General features: G+C 46.7%; 1 protein-coding gene across 4 annotated transcripts in view; it reads right to left on the reverse strand.

Moving 5' to 3' along the window:
* arrb1 (arrestin, beta 1) overlaps positions 1 to 17,329 on the reverse strand; it is a 47,030-nt gene that overhangs the window by 15,692 nt on the left and 14,009 nt on the right. For 3 of the 4 annotated variants that reach the window (XM_026193161.1, XM_026193160.1, XM_026193162.1), the window contains exon 16: positions 17,232 to 17,279. In XM_026193161.1, coding sequence (XP_026048946.1) covers positions 17,232 to 17,279 — 48 coding nt within the window. Of the gene's footprint in view, positions 1 to 4,582; positions 4,880 to 17,231; positions 17,280 to 17,329 lie in introns of those variants that run through there. The other variant, XM_026193163.1, reaches the window with a different exon arrangement.

A 17,329-nucleotide genomic window follows, 5' to 3' on the forward strand; every position in this document is an offset into this window, starting at 1 on the left:
CACCTCCACCCTCGGGATGAGGAGAAACCTGCTGTTGGTACTTGCCTGGTTTCAACAGCATCACGGTTGCTAACAGGCTCAGGTGTATTACGGTGCTACTCACCTGGTTTGAAGTTCTGAAGACATTTTGGCTATGAGCTAATGTTTTAGAGTGGATGGGGCAACAGGTTGTTTTCAGTCTGTTATGAAAGCCTGTGTGAAAGCTACACTGTGGTTATGTCACACCGTGATGGTGACGTGTGGCAGAGATTAACCTGCACAGCGCTTTCAGGTGCATCTGCTCGTCATTGCCATTAAACGAGTGACGTTTTCATCAAACGCTGTTATATTTCATCCTGCGGGGTTTTATAGCCAGCACTCAACGTGGCGCGCTGCAGGGTGTTTTCCCAGCGCTGTGCTTGTGTATAAGTGTTTGATTCACCTGCCAGTAGGGGGCAGAATGAGCAGTCTGTGCTACATTAGCACCAGTTTTGCAGAAGCAGTGTGGGGCAGTGGGGAAATCACTGCACCTGCAGCGTGCTCGGTTCGTCTGTTTCATCTGAAGTGTTTCTGCGACACTGCTGAGGTCTGAGGGGTGGAGCGCACTCAGCTGGAAGCTTTCTTCCTGCTGCTCACCTAAAAACAAAGGAAACGGAGGCTTTGGGCCGACTTTCTGATTCCAGTTCTCAGTGGACCTTTTTCCTTCTGACCCGGAGGTGTGTGTGGCGGCCATGATAGGAGTCGGCGGATCCTCCAAATAACAAAACGTTGGTGAGATGATAACACTGCTGTCGATGCTACGAGGGTCGCCACAGCTTTAACCTCAGACTCTGAGCAGTTTGGAAGCAGCTGAAGCTTCCTTTATTACCTCCTTTAGTAAAGGATGCATCAGAGCTTCCTTTATGAAACGAAAGGAGATGATGCCGTCCCACAATTCACAGCAACGACCCATCAGACCTTACAGTAAACAAACAGGTCATCATGTGACTTACTGCTGAGTTACCCACCAAATGACGGCCATCTTTGATCGACCACAGGTGAGCTCTCACCGTGTTACTGTGTGCATGTGCGCACTGTCTGCACACAGCAACCAATGAGAGCACAGCAGGTATCTGAGAGGAGCTTTTTGTAGTCCACCCGCAGGACTTTGTAGTTTCACCGCAGCAGAGCCTCATTATTATTATTAACAGTCTGTTTAAGGACAGCTGATTCTCCGAGTGCCGCAGTCCTGCTCTTCAAGTCCTTGTAAACAATCCTTTACATCTTTACTTCCCTTCCACTGAGGTCAAGGAAATGTAATTTGAGAAGACGCATGAGGTCCTTTTTTCACTATTTAACCACAAAGACTCATCTGCTTTCTGCAACAAGAACTAAAGCCGCTGAATGTTTGCACCGGTCCGTGGAAACTCAGGGAGGTTCTGTTGGTTCCTGCAAGCGTGAAGTTCTTCACATTTACATTCAGTCCAAACGGGTACAGGAGCCAGTCTGTGCACCACAGTGGATTTTAAACACAGCCCCATTTCAGGCGCACAGACTAACAACATTTCTAACTTTTATGATACTTTTATTGGGTGAAAGTGTTTAGCAGTCAACAGCAGGACGCCGCCACATGCCGCACTCGTTCAGCTGCTTCCTGTTTGTGGGTCTCTGCCTTCAGCTTTAGTATTTAAACGCAAACAAGTTCAACACTTAACCTGCTTAAAGAGGGAACAGGCCTCGCTCGCTGATCAAAGTGCTCCTTCATCAGCTGTCTATGTTTGGAGAAGCTAGACTGTATAAAACCTACACGGAACAAAATAACAAACACGTGTCCTGAGTGCAACACTAAAGCTCCTGACCTCACCGCCACCAGGAGCCTTCACACACGTCACCGCCTGCATTGGTGCTCGTACTCATGAAACAGCCTCAGTGCATCAAGGGTGTTGATCTGGGACAGCCAAGTATCCCAGAATGCATTGCACACAAAACAGCAAGCAGCAGTGGCAACAGCAGCAAAGCTGGAAGCTGGAGTAAACTTTCTGTTGCTGTGCCACAAAAGTCAGTTTTAATTTAGTTGTTTGGGCTTCATATCTGTGGGACTCATCACAGGTTTGAGTCGACTGATCAAAATATTGCCAAACTGAAAACTCCAGGGACGTTTTTTCGCCCTTTTCTTGGATGTCTCTGGGTCTGACACAAATATTGCTGCATCTCGACCTGATCACACACCTGAAGGATGTCCTAAAATACTTTAAGCTGCACACTTTGTCATTGTTTGTCTCTTGTAAGCATTGGAGAGACGATGACTCAGTAGTCCTGTTGTAGTTCTCTGAAGTGCATCGCCGGGGGCGTACGCATAGTTGGTCTCTGCAGATTGGTCAGGCAGGCGTGAAGACGTCCACACCAATCATCAGCTCACCATCTCATGAAGAAATTTACATCACTAGCAGATTCGCAGACACGGAAAAGGTCTTGACAAGCACACGCCCAAATGGTGGTCCTTCCATGAAGCTACACCATTAGTGTGCATAAGCTGCCTTGTTGGGGACGCCTTCCCCGTGTTACGGCCTCATTGGTGGGACCCAGTCTCATTGCCCCATCTAGGAAAGGGGCTCATCAGTGAGAGCCTAGTTGTTGAGCCTTTGCCCTCGTGTGATTCCTCCATCACCACAGGCTTTCAGCACACTGTTGAAGGTGGAGGATTATGGATTGGACCACCAGCTGGTCAAATTGCCAGCGGTCCCCAACCCCCGGGCCTCGGACCGGTACCGGTCCGTGAGTCGTTTGGTACCGGGCCGTGAGAGTTGAGACTCGGGTGTGAAATGTATGGTTTTCAGGGGTTTTAGCGGTTTTTAGTGTTATTTTGTTATCGTTTTTTTCGTTAACTCGGTTTTCCTGGGTCTTTTCATGTGTGTTATGAATAAATCTTCTTTTTTTCGGTACCAGTACTAGTTTTATTTTGTTGTATTTATCCGCGGCACCTTAAAGGCCGGTCCGTGAAAGTATTGTCGGGCACAAACCAGTCCGTGGCGCAAAAAAGGTTGGGGACCGCTGCACTAGGCTCCAAAATATTTAATTTGGTCAAAGTGCCAGCGAAGTCCTGACTCTGAGGATCCCTGAGTTCTCAGTCTGATACTGGGAATGCAAATGTGTGATTCTTCCTTGAAAAATATCAGCTGTGGAACAAATAAGCTGATGTTTTGATCCAGCTTCCTGTTAGGAGGCTCTTTCAAAGCTTCGCCTAACCTGAGATTGTGAAGTTCCTCTGGTGGGTGTACAAGGAGTCAAAGAGCGAGTCAGCTGACACTGACTGTAATGGACTAAGAAAGCCCTGGATTTTGAACCCAAAGCTGTAGTTCCTCTGACGTCCAGCAGAGACAGCAGTGAGTCCACCTCACAGACTATCCAGCAAAGAAAACGTGTTTCCAGCCTGATACACAAGCTGTTCTGCTTCATAACACTTTTAATAACGCACCTAGATTAAAGTTTGCATTATTAGGGGCGTGGCCTCTCTGACCAACAGGTGGATGGGGACACAGGCGGCTGCAACTGCTAGCTGGCTGCTAGAGTTCACCTAAGCTAACTCGAGTCCCTGCACTGGACCTCTAGACTGTTGCTGTTGGAGCCTTTTGGAGCATTTTCAATGGCATTATCTGACCAATAACGTGGCTGCGGATGTTGATTGGATGTTACTGATCAGCAGGTGAAGAGTTTCATTAAAGCTGGTGGAGAGGTGAGACATGGGCTCAGAACCCCTGTAACCTCCTAGCACAGATCCAGAACTTGTCCCAGTAAATCAGTCACGCTCTCCTGTCAGAAACATGACGTCTGCTTTCTGTGGTGATACTGGAGTGATAACAGGTGTGTTAGGAGGCTGTGGGTGTGCTGGTTTAGGTGAGAGCTGTTCAAGTCCTGTTTGGACTTTTGTATTTCAGTCTTTGGGTTTGGGCCGTTTCTTCCAGTTCAGGAGCAGTTTGTCATTTTCATTGTGACTGTCACAAAGATGCACAGAGAGCGCCAGCCTGTCTGAACATGGTCACACCCTGATGCGTACCTGTTATCGCCACAGTCTGGGATCAAATATTTTAACTAATAAAAACTAAAAACAGCCTCTTCTGATTTGGCCTCCTGACACATAGTTAAATGTTTTCCTGGCTTTTCTTTGTTTTAGTTTTGCAGCTCTGTGACTGCATTTCTCTGTCGTGCACTCGGAGTAACAGCGGCTGTAAAACATGAGCTCGCCTTTAAACCCTCCAGATGACGCGTGAATGAATCAGAGTGACACACGCTTACATACTTTTACTACAGTATCACTACAAGTACTGGCAGTGATATATTTCTCTGGTAATCTTGTTTCTTTCACAAAGATGGGTTTCCCCCCATGTTTCCTGTGTGTCTGACTGTCAAAATAAAAGACAGAAAAGCCCCAGGCAAACACAGCAAACCTGTCAGTGCCATCGAGACGTCACAGTCCTCGAGGTTCGGACACAACGTTATGTAACGTTACAGCAACACACACACACACACACACACACACACACACACACCTCCTAACGGATCGATCTGTGTGACACACACACACATTTATCAGGGTGCATTACTGCACACACCCATTAAATCTTACCTTGTTCCTTTATCTCCCATCCCGACGATGTCGACAGCAGCCGGGCGGAGAGATGATGGAGGAGGATGGAGGGATGCCGTCACCGTGGAAACTGAGGGCAGGATATCTCTCTCTCTCTCTTTCTTTCTCGCTCTTTCTCACTCAGGAAGCCGTTGTCATGCCATCAGAGTGTCCTCAGCAGGAGGAAAAACCTCCATCTGAGCTGCGACTGAACGAAGGACTGACTGAATCCACCACTCTGCCCCTCCTCCTCTTTAACTCGCCTCCTTCCTTCCTCTCAGCGCCTGGCATGCTCTCCCCCTCTCTCTTCTGTCAGACTCATTAGCAGTAAAACATGTTAAAACAGGAGACACCCAGAGGACAGATTATATTTCTGTCTGACAGGAGCATCACACTGACAGCTGGACTCTGACCTCCACCCTCCTTACATCTGTCCTTCATTAAATAAATATTTATTTCCTCTAAATTTGGACACTTTCCAGGCTTGAATGTTTACAGCCCGAGGAAGGAAACGAAGAAAGTCGCTGTCGTTCTTTCTATGAACATTCACTGCCAGCTGCGCATCTCTGCGTTTAATCCAACCCTCAGTACTGACTTTTAAGCATGTTTACATCTCGTCATTAGTGACTTCTTACAACCAGTCGCCCCCTGCTGGACATTTAGTGCAGGAGTTTAGGCAGTGTCGTACTCGGGTTCAGTCACATCAGTGTGAAGCAGTTCAGGTTTCTCTCATATCATGCTTTATAAATGTATGGGCTCGCACCACACGCCCCTGCGTGAGGCCCACTGTTTTTATTTATTCACATTAATGTGGCCATTAATCTTTACGTACAGCACTGACACTTTATATTTGCGTCCTGCAGTTCCCCATCTCATCCTGCTGCTCTTAAATCGCGAGTGATGGAAGTTTTTAGTTTGTCCAGAAGGGGAAGGGCGTCTGTTTCAGGGGCCTCGGGATCTGGTCTGAGGATTTCATGGGTCCAGCTTTCCTTGGAGTGGTTCACAACTGAGCACATAAGAAAAGCTGTTGAATTAGCCATCGATTGACATCCTTAGCCTCACCTGTGACTGAAGCTATGGGTACTCAGACCTAGTTTCAAAGAGCAGAGGTAACCCCAAGGTAGTATTAGACACCGTTAGTGATATAGTTGCTCCTGCTCCACCTGCTGTCCCAATTTCATTGAATGAAGATTGTGAAAACTTTCTTTGTTGAAAAAGTCAGCATTGTTAGGAACAATATATCTCCTTCTGTGTCTCTTGTCTGCTCCAACCCCACCTAGTCCTGTTATAAGGTTTTTAACCTGTGTCCTTACCTAAACTGGTCAAATTAGTTAATTTGATTAAAAAGCGTCCTCCTGCTCTCCTGATATTTTACCTGGATCTTTGTTTACAAATGTCTTTCAGTCTATCGGTCCCTGTGTGCTGACAATTATCAATACTTCATTGGTTTCTGGTCAGGTCCCTGTTTATTGTAAGAATGCTGTCATTCACTCACTGGTTTTATTTTATTTGTTTATCAAGAGATCATACAGTGGGGCAAAAAAGTATTTAGTCAGCCACCGATTGTGCAAGTTCCCCCACCTAAAATGATGACAGAGGTCAGTAATTTGCACCAGAGGTACACTTCAACTGTGAGAGACAGAATGTGAAAAAAAAATCCATGAATCCACATGGTAGGATTTGTAAAGAATTTATTGGTAAATCAGGGTGGAAAATAAGTATTTGGTCAATAACAAAAATACAACTCAATACTTTGTAACATAACCTTTGTTGGCAATAACAGAGGTCAAACGTTTACTATAGGTCTTTACCAGGTTTGCACACACAGTAGCTGGTATTTTGGCCCATTCCTCCATGCAGATCTTCTCGAGAGCAGTGATGTTTTGGGGCTGTCGCCGAGCAACACGGACTTTCAACTCCCGCCACAGATTTTCTATGGGGTTGAGGTCTGGAGACTGGCTAGGCCACTCCAGGACTTTCAAATGCTTCTTACGGAGCCACTCCTTTGTTGCCCGGGCGGTGTGTTTTGGATCATTGTCATGTTGGAAGACCCAGCCTCGTTTCATCTTCAAAGTTCTCACTGATGGAAGGAGGTTTTGGCTCAAAATCTCACCATACATGGCCCCATTCATTCTGTCCTTAACACGGATCAGTCGTCCTGTCCCCTTGGCAGAAAAACAGCCCCATAGCATGATGTTTCCACCCCCATGCTTCACAGTAGGTATGGTGTTCTTGGGATGCAACTCAGTATTCTTCTTCCTCCAAACACGACGAGTTGAGTTTATACCAAAAAGTTCTACTTTGGTTTCATCTGACCACATGACATTCTCCCAATCCTCTGCTGTATCATCCATGTGCTCTCTGGCAAACTTCAGACGGGCCTGGACATGCACTGGCTTCAGCAGCGGAACACGTCTGGCACTGCGGGATTTGATTCCCTGCCGTTGTAGTGTGTTACTGATGGTGACCTTTGTTACTTTGGTCCCAGCTCTCTGCAGGTCATTCACCAGGTCCCCCCGTGTGGTCCTGGGATCTTTGCTCACCGTTCTCATGATCATTTTGACCCCACGGGATGAGATCTTGCGTGGAGCCCCAGATCGAGGGAGATTATCAGTGGTCTTGTATGTCTTCCATTTTCTGATGATTGCTCCCACAGTTGATTTTTTCACACCAAGCTGCTTGCCTATTGTAGATTCACTCTTCCCAGTCTGGTGCAGGTCTACAATACTTTTCCTGGTGTCCTTCGAAAGCTCTTTGGTCTCGGCCATGGCATATTAGAAATAAGTTTGTATGATCTAAATTAGAAAAAATCTTAAATAAAATAAAGTAAAATAATAAAATATAAATACAAATAAAAGAATAGAGGGGGCGGGGCTTAAATCCTGTGCCTACCTTAAAAATAGTAAATTTCAAATTCTTTTCAATCTAGTTGCAGGTGGGTAAATCACATTGTTCTAAGGAAAAGATCTGAGATATTCCACAAAGTGTCCACTTGTGGATAAATTTAGCAGGACTACCTTTCACTGTGAGTGAGATCGTCTCCACCCTCAAGAATGTCCGGACAGTATTAAGCCATTGCAATGCAGATGGAGGCGTAAAATACAGCGTCTAGCAAGAAGGGAACAAAAAGCCACGATCTCAGTTTGCTGGGGAGTTATATTAAGAGGGTCTTTGGAACTCCAAATATGGCAGTCAGAGGGTCTTCTCGGATCGGATCCAAAAACCTCTGAAAACCCAAAATGTGTTCAAACTTGGACAGAAGAAAACATATGGATTGCAGGGGGAGGTCACATTGATCTATAATTGAAGGAAAATTTTAGATAAACGGGATTTTGAGAAATGGACTAAACTGTACAAGCTGTAGCACATGGTGTACTTGAACGCATGAGAGTCACCTTGTCCCACCATGATTCAAACAGTTCAACACCTAATTCATGCTCACAGGCGGTTCTGATTTTACCCGATGAATCAGTTTGGGTCGCCATAAGCATACAATATATATTTGATAGAAGTGATTTTTGATTAGGCCTCACAAGCAGAAGGTCAACCCATGGAGCATCAGCAGGGAGAAGTTTGGAAACAGTGATGAGACACAGTGTCTAATTTGCAAATAGAGAAATTTTATGTCTCTTTCATGCCACGTCAGACAGGCGGCAGTGGCAGGAAAATGGATGATTCCTTAACAATGGTAATCTGGTAGAGGGGGCAATGAATTTAAAATGCGACCTGAACTGAAACCACATCTTACGTGTAGAGAGCACTACGGGATTTGAAGCAACAGACGATGTTTAACAGGCAGTGATGAGTAGATAAGAGAGGCGACTGGAAAATATGGAGAAACTGATTGAATTTCAAGTTTACACCAAATCAGGTTCGGTGAATTTAGCCAGTAGGTCAGCTTATGAATATGTGAAGACCAGTAGTACATTAAAAAATTTGGTAGGGAAAGACCCCCATTAGAGGTAAACTGTTGTAATAAAGAGAGCCTCAGTCTAGGCCAGGGGTCACAACCTTTAAGACCCAAAGAGCCACTTGGAGCCGGTTTCCACGCAAAAAAAACCCACTGGGAGCCGCAAATACTTTGTGACGTCTAAAATGAAGATAACACTGTACATATTGTTTTTTTACCTTTATGCTTTGTGTGAACAGCTAAAGTGTGTTGCTTATGAAATCCATGAAGTGCTACAGAGAAAACTACATTTTATTTATGTAATGAACACATTTCGATCTCTTAAAGAAATATAACAAAAGGAAAGCTGAACTACAATGATCCAGCAAACAAAAACTTCTGTGAGCCGCCAGCCTTATATCTCCTTTGGGCTTTTGGAGCCTTGACCTGACTTTTAAAAATAACTGGAAAAAAAGCTCTATGCTGCTGAAAAATGAAAAATAGATATTTACAAAATTCTGCCTAAATATGTATTTTACCTGGTTAATGTGTGCGGTGGGGCGTGGTCTGCAGCGCCGCTGCAGGGGAGGCGGACGCACCTGAGCGGCACCAGCAATCACGCCTCGCCACCTTAAAGTCTGTGCTCTCTCTGCGGTTGTGTGTCGGGCTGTGAGCTGCAAAGCTACAGCCGGCTGTGTGCGCACAGCAGCCGTGTGTGAAAGTGGTCAATAAAGAGAAGCTGTAAAGCGTGTTCATGCAAACATCGTCAGGTCTGCCGTGATATGTTTACAACGGGACTTCTGCTCCTGAACCTCTGCGCACAGTGAAGTCACTTCATCTTTACAGGACTGTAAGCTGTCGTCTGTGAGGCGTGAGCGTGTTTGTTTTTAACATAGTTCGCGGTGGAGCTGCTGACATAATGTGGATCCCAAGAGCCATAATTGGCCTACCTGGGGTTGAAAGTCTCGGTAAATGCAGGCATTTCAGCGGGCACACCGGCTTCCGCCAGTGTGACGCTTATTTTGAGCGATGAAGAAATAATAGAAAATAAAAGTGTATTTTTATATTTCAATATCACAATAATCTAACAATTTATAACTACACGTTAAAAGTCTCTTAAAAATCCCACTGACAGAGACAGGGTCAGAAATCAGATTGCCAGATAGGGCTGCCACAAACGATTATTTTGATAGTCGACTAGTCACCGATTAATTTTGCTAGCTATCGAGCTAGTGGGTAACAGACGTCTCCGAAAACGTCGGAGCGCTTTTGAAAATATGTGGTGTCCTGATAAACTGAGCAGATATTTGAGGTTTACACAGCTACATTCTCGCCTGAAAATATGTTAAACGTTTATTTTGTGACCCAGAAAGAATAATAAGAGTAACATTAAAACTAACTAGCTGCCGCCATTGTTGGAAACTGCGCTATGAATTCTGGGACAGAGCTTCTTCTTCTTCGGGGTTTAACGGCAGCTGGCATCCTTGTACATGCAGTGCTGCCATCTTCTGTTTCAGTCCGTTATTACACTCTTAAATCCTGCCACTTATTCCTGCGTCTTTTGTGATCTTACAAAGCTTCAAACGACGCGTCGACTATTAAATCAGTCGACGACGATTTTGATGGTCGACGTAATCGTGACTAGTCGACTAATCGTGGCAGCCCTAATGTCAGACTGGTCTTTAACTTGTGAAATTGTGCGAGAGCTGGCTCTACGTTTCAGTTGGTGTGCCAGAAGTCTACTTGGCTTTTCACCATGCTCGTAGTAGGTAGCACGGGATCGAATCAAAAGACGTTCCGCGTCAGTTGTTGTGAGGAGATCGTGTTCAGTCTGTAAATCCTGTCATTGCTTCAATAACATCTGTGATGTGCTGACGGCGACGGTCTGCGAAGGCCGCACGAGCTCAGGATGTCTTGGCGGTACAGGCGGGGAAAACGGAGATGGTCATATTGTTCACCTTAATCCGCTGAAGCTCCCTTGCCCTCGACAGGATTTTAACACAGTCAGTGTAGTAGTGTAGCCTCGCTACAATGAGACGGGGCCACTCAGCTGTTTCAGGCTTGGGGCCAGAGTACGAAACAAAACAAAACAGAACAAAACTGCTAAGCTTCTCTGCTTATTATAGACCAAGCTGCTCTGGATGAATACAGCATTCTGGTTTTCGCAGAGTTCACACTCCTGAAACTGCACTTCTTAAAACCTCCAGCGACATCTTGATGAGATGTGATGCAGGAGAATGTCTTGCTGATGTTGGACCTGACCTCTGCCTTTCATACTGTTGACCATCACATTTTGTTAGATAGGCTGAGACACTGGGTGGGAATATCAGGGGCTGCTTTGGACTGGTTCGAATCTTATTTGCATGAACGATCCTTCTCTGTGGCTGCCTCTAACCACAGTTCTTCTACTTCTCTTGCCTATGGTGTGCCACAAGGTTTTGTGTTGGGACCCTTGTTGTTTTTGTTGTATTTACTTCCTCTTCAGCACTTACTGAGCACTTTTAAAGACATTTCGTATCTCTGCTATGCAGATGATATTCAGTTATATATCTCCTTTAAGCCCCAAGATGTTTCCAAGCTACAGTTTTTACATAGGTGCATAGACTCCATCAGAGGTTGGATGGCTGATAATTTTCTTCAACTTTATGAGGAGAAAACTGAAGTCCTCGTTTGTGCTCCCGATAAGTTTGTGCCTAGGGTTTTGGAAAATTTAGGTCCTCTTGCTTCATCCATCAACCTTGGTGTAACTTTTGACTCAGCTCTGACTTTGGACGCTCATGTTAAATCGCTTGTCAGCTCCTGTTTTTATCACTTGAGAAACATTGCGGCCTTGAGTCCCGTTGTGTCGTGCTCTGAACTGGCACGACATGCCCAGGGGCATCATCTCGTCTGGACTATTGTAATTCTTTGTTCACTTGTTTATGTAAATCCTCCTTGGAACATCTGCAGGGTGTTCAGAGCGCTGCTGCAAAGCTTCTGACCAAGACCTCCCATGCCACACCCCTGGTGATCCAGGTGCACTGGCTCCCTATTAAATTCAGAATCCACTTTAACATTATGACTCTGACATTCAGGGATCTGCATGGATGAGCACCGACATACATCAGAGATCTTTTACATCCATACATTCCCAGCAGGTCCCTGAGGTCATGTGATCAGGGCTTGCCGGTTGTCCAGCACACGAGGCTGAAAACAAAAGGAGGCCGAGCTTTGGTAACTGTGGCCCCCAGACTGTGAGATCTGTGGACTCAGTGGTCTCTTTTAAAAACAGCTTTAAACTCATCTTTTTAGACTTGCTTTTGGTTGATTTTGTCTTCATGTTTTAGCTTCTGTGATTTTATCTTGAAAGGTGCTATATAAATAAACATTTACTTACTTTTATTTTACTCTGTTCAGGTGAAGACCCTAAAATAGTACAGAGAAAACCTAAAAAAATCAGACCACTAAGAGCAAGCACTCAGTAACAGTGGGAAGGAAAAAACCCTTTTTAACAGGAAACCTCCAGCAGCACCAGGCTCATCTACTGGCTGTGAGGGGAGGAAGACGGGTACAAGTGAGCATCATCTGAAGATGTCTGTGCTTAGAGAGCTGAGGAGCGCAGTCATTGGAGAGTCTCAAAGCGGTGGTTCAGCCACCAGGATGCCTGCTCAATCCCTCAAAGATGAGCTTTTTCATGTCCAACAGACGGGTGGAGGACAGAGGAGTGATGGATGGAGTTTGAGCTGAAAACACCTGATTCGCTCTGTGAGACAACGGCAGAAGAAACATGAACCAGACTAACAGACTCATCTGTTGTTGCCATGACTGACAGAAACCATCCACCTGGTCAAAGTGAGAGGCTTCTGTGAGGAGTGGAGGACAACAGAAGCTTTCTAACACTTACGCGGCGTGTAGGTCAGCGCTCGGTCAGTCTGGAGGCAGCAGCTGCTTTCTGTTTCCTAATCAATGACCTCAGCGTGAAGCAGCCTGCAGCGCCGAACCTCCTCATCAGCATCATCATCATCATCCTCTTGTCTTTTTAAACTCGGGGACATGACTTCAGACTGCGATTAAAAAAAACGAACAAAGCCTTCAAGCAGAAAGGAGCGAGGAGACGACAGGACGAAGGACGGGCGGTTAGAGATCAGCGTTTATTAGAGCTGAGAGCAGAAACAATAATATTAAAAACACTGACAGAACGACATCTGAGACAAAAACACACCTGAGCATTTACCTGAGCGGCAGCCTCTCGCTGCAGATACAGACGCAGGACAACACAGGTGGACACGTTCTGCTCATTTCCTCCACAGCAGCTTTGCATCACTTACAGTTCAAAATAATCCCTCAGTGACTGCATGCAGCAGCCTTTAAATGTAAATCCACGACTGAGAGCAAAGAGACTGGAAACACGCCCACCGATCCCAGAGCGGCTGGTTTAAATTCAGGATCAGGAGCAAATGTTCCCGGGCCTGAACGAAAGCTTCGTCTCAGGGGTTCAAAGGTTAAGGCAGTCTGAGGGTGGTGGCCCCTCCCCCTTTAGAGACAACTTTCTTCTGATTGGTTGCCAGCAGGTGGGTGGGGCTTCAGTGTCGCGCTGCGGCCCCACTCTGGATGTAAAAGCGGGGACATGAATCTGAGGTGACCGAAAACATCAGTTTAAAACCGTTTCAGATCTTTTATTAACAAATGTCAATTTAAGACTTTCTCAGGACCCAAAAGCAGCTGAGACAGGGCGGGAAAAACGTTAACATCTAAAACAGGAGTGTTAGGAGCGTGCGAGTTATTAATCTGTCCGCAACGATAAAAACAAAACCGTTCTACTCGTTCCAGGTAAAAAGAAGTTAGCTTGGTTTCAGCCCGTGAGCACAGCGCACGCCACGGGCTGACGTGTGCACGCGTGACCGATGAGCTGTTCGGCCTCGCTTCGTTTTGGCGTGTCGGCTGTAAAATGGTTCAACGTTTCCCTTTGTTCACACAGGTTTTACACAGAAAAGCTTAAAGCTGGTAGAACGTCCATGTTCTCCTCCCTCGTTAATATTCTTCAGGGTTATCATAGATCACAACAACGTAAGGTCACTTCCCTTTGGTCCAACCAACAAATAGCTTAAAGACTTTTGTCAAACAGCCGTCTGTCCAATCAAAGCTGGATGTGTGACGCGTCTCCATGACAACGTGACCTGGTCGCAGGTTTGCCTCACATGTCACTCCAGAGGACGGCTCGCTTGCTCTTGTCCACGCTGACGAAGTATTCGCCGGACAGAGACCAGGACACGGCGCTGATGGACGAGCTGAAAGAGAGCAGGCTGTTAAAGGGACAGTGGACACTTTCTCTGTGGTTAAACACACGCGGGCTCTCTCAAGGCGCCATCGCAGGCCCTTAAACTTCATGGAGATTTACACACACAGCAACACACAAGTCACTCTGGAGGAGTCTGTAGCCCTGCAGCCTCACACTAGCCTGTCATCAGGAACACTGTAGTCTGTGGATTACGGCAAACACTAAGAGTGAAGCTGAACTAGCAGCATTTGGAGTCCCACAGGGAGCTGAGCTGGAGCCTCTGATCTTTAGGACCCTGCACTGGCAGTGACTGTGCTGATCAGCTGACTCAAGTCTTCGGTGTTACCTGTGTTTGTCGGGTAGCCGGGTCTCCAACTTGCCCGTCGAGACATTCCAGATGTAAACTGCGCCGTCTGCAGAGCCGGCCGCCAAATAGCAGCAGTCTGGACTGAAGAGAGAGAACATCTGGGTGAAACAGCTGTTCTGACGTGAAACTTCCTGCTGCTGTGAGCAATTTGATCCACGATTCTCTACATCTGCAGAGCCGAGAACTCCCAGCTGGGACATCGAAGAGGGATTTACACTTGTCTCACCATTACGCTGCAACCACAAACCCTCTGAACCCTACGCTGTGACCTGATGTGCCCCACAAATGCAACATGCTGCACTGATGCTGCTCGCAACAACCCAATGTTCAACACAATAGTTTTCCCATATGTAAACTGGTTCTTAGACTGGAGGACAGCTGGAAGAGAGTTCAGAGAGACGCCAGCGCCAACTAGTGTTTTGGCAGAGCAGCACAGGTAAATTGCAAATATATCATTGGTCCATTGGCCGTCCGACTGCGGTCTGGAGTGTGGGGCCTCCCTGCTGCTGCGGAGTCGGGGCGGTCTGCCTCTCCCCACCGCAGGGAAAAGGGTAACACCACCTGGGTCTGGGTGCAGTTCCCCCTCCAGGGGCAAGGGTACCTAGACCCGGTTCGTAGAGTACGCTTGGGGAGTGTGATCGTGTGTACAACGTCTCTTTATGTCTGTCTCCACGTTGGTTGAGTGTGGAGTAAGTGCATATGAGCATGAGGGTGGGAATGGATGTTTGTATCTGTGTGTGCCTGTATGTCTGTGTCTATATGTCAGGTTGGGTATCAGACGCCACCTCTCTAGGGACACCTCAGGCCCTCCAAGGTTTGGAGGCCTATCTCCACCTACCACCACTTCCCCTGCCAGTGGCGGACTCCCTCAGGTGTCGGTGCGTTGGTGGTTCTTTGTGTCCGGGGATGGGCGTCCAGGTACACACCGGCTCACTCCTTGGCGGCCGCTTATCGGGGCCTGGAGCCTGGGGCTCGCTCGGGCCACTTCGGAGGTGGGGTGCCCCCGGCCTCTCGGCCTGGGGCTCGGTCACTCAGGCGCGGCTGGCTGCCGGCGGAGCTCACGGGCGCGTCACTGCAACTCCCCCTGGCTTCTGCTCCGCGGCTGCTGAGTGAGCCCTCATCTGGGACTCTCCTCAGCTCTTTCTGGGACAGTGGCGCGGCTGCCCCTCTGTTGGTCTTCCTTGGTCTCTTGTGTTCTGTTGATCTTATGAGCTGCACAATGATGTTTAATATTTAGTATTTACTGTCATATTCCCATTTATCATTGTGATGTTGTTTATTATGTTGCTCTTTTTCTTTGCTTGTTTTCTCTTTTCTTTCTCAACAGGTGATCCAGGTGATTGATGGATGGATTTTTTGTCTGCTTATTTTGTCGTTTTTTTGCCCTTTATCCCCGCCCCTCTTCTCCGCTGTTTTTCTTTCCCCAGTCAAGTCTGTCCCGTGTGGAGCAAGTGAAAATAAAATAAAATAAACAATAAAAGGTGAATCAAATGGACCATTACAGCAAGGCTGGGATGGTCAGTTTGGTAAGACTTTAACTGATCAAGCACACACATCCATACATATGCAATAATACTAAGTGCAATAATCCTTTCTGTCATCATTGTATTTTTACTCAGTTGTATATAGTATTTGTATTTGTATTCTATTTTTATCTTATTGTATATTTATTTTATTTTATTCTACTGTATATAGTATTTTATTTTATTCTATTCTGTACAGCTGTGTACTGTATTTATTCTTATTGTATTCTAATTTTTGCCTCATAACTTTTGCACTGTCCACTTCCTGCTGTGACAAAACAAATTTCCCACGTGTGGGACTAATAAAGGTTATCTTATCTTATCTTAAAGTAAATCTGTTGGGCATCTTTCTTCACCTTTAGACAATAATTCTGATGCAAAAGAGCCAAACGGGACAGGCGGGAAAAAACAAACAAAACATGACAACTTTAACAAACTGCTCAGGACAGGAGAGAGCGTCGAGGGCTGCTCCGAGTCGGCGAGATTTCGACGCGTCGGTGAAAGTTGTGACGCTGATACTCAGCACGTGTGTTTTATACTGCTTCACCTTCTGTTGTCATTCCTGCTTTGAAGCAGATGTGCATGTGGCCTCGTGCAGATTAAAATGCTGTCAGCGGTTTGCTGCCATGTGGACAGCTGAGTCTGAAGACTTTAGAGACACTGTCAGTCTGGCTCCCGAGAAGCTGAACAAGAGACCCGATGAGAACAGACAAATGTAGGAATCAGAGGTACGAAGCCAACAGCAGGCGAGGCTCAGCGTAGTGTAGGCAGAGCAGCTGTGCATGTTGGACTCACATGTGCAGTGGTTCTGTCAGGGAGCCGAACAGGCGCAAAGCATCCCTGCCCTGCTGTCGTCATGGAAACAGCAGAAAATCAACCAATCTCCCGATCTCATCTCTCCCCGTCTCCAGCTCGCCCTATTTTTATCTCTCTGGCCCAGAAACAGTCCTCTCCATCCGACGATTAAACTTGTGATAATCGATCAGAGCACCGAGCCAAACTCTGCTGGCAGCCCCGCCTCCCCGCTTCCACCCGGACACCGAGGACAGGCACGTGCCGGGCTGACCTGCAGCCGCTACGACGACGTGATGTTAAAGATTTACAGTAAAGAGAGAAACCCAACAACGTGACTCAAACATAAAGACACAAGGAAGGACTGACTCTGCACTCAACAGCAGCCTGCAGTTCCTCTGATGTCCAGCAGAGGCGGCAGTGAGTCAGACAGCAGAAATGTTGCAGCCTTTTCCTTTAATAACCCGCCTGTTTATGTAGTATTAAGAACGAAAGTTTGCATTATTAGGGGCGTGGCCTCTGACTGACAGGTGGAGGGTGACACACCTAACTGCAGCCCCTGAACTGGACCCTGGAACCGCTTCATCTGTAACTGACAAAAGCGAGACGTCCCGCAGTCACATGTTCATTTTTCATCGATGGTCACACGTCCTCTCTGTCACTCAGCAGTATCCTTCACTCTCATTGGTAGTTGCTTTGGTCATCAACTGAAAGTGAGCCTTTTCCTAACTCGGGGCGCGCCCAGTAAGCACGGCTAACAGTTTTCTGCTTCACTGACCCTTGTAGTGCTTGGTTCTGATGTCACTGATCATGTGACTCACCTGATGACGGCTTTGGTGCTGTCGCTGCCACATTTGAACCCGTCGGCTCTGAGACACAAACAGACAAACGTCAGACAAATGGACAGGAAGTTCGTTTC

This window comes from Astatotilapia calliptera, chromosome 14 (genome assembly GCF_900246225.1).
Source record: "Astatotilapia calliptera chromosome 14, fAstCal1.2, whole genome shotgun sequence".
NCBI classification, from domain to species: domain Eukaryota; kingdom Metazoa; phylum Chordata; class Actinopteri; order Cichliformes; family Cichlidae; genus Astatotilapia; species Astatotilapia calliptera.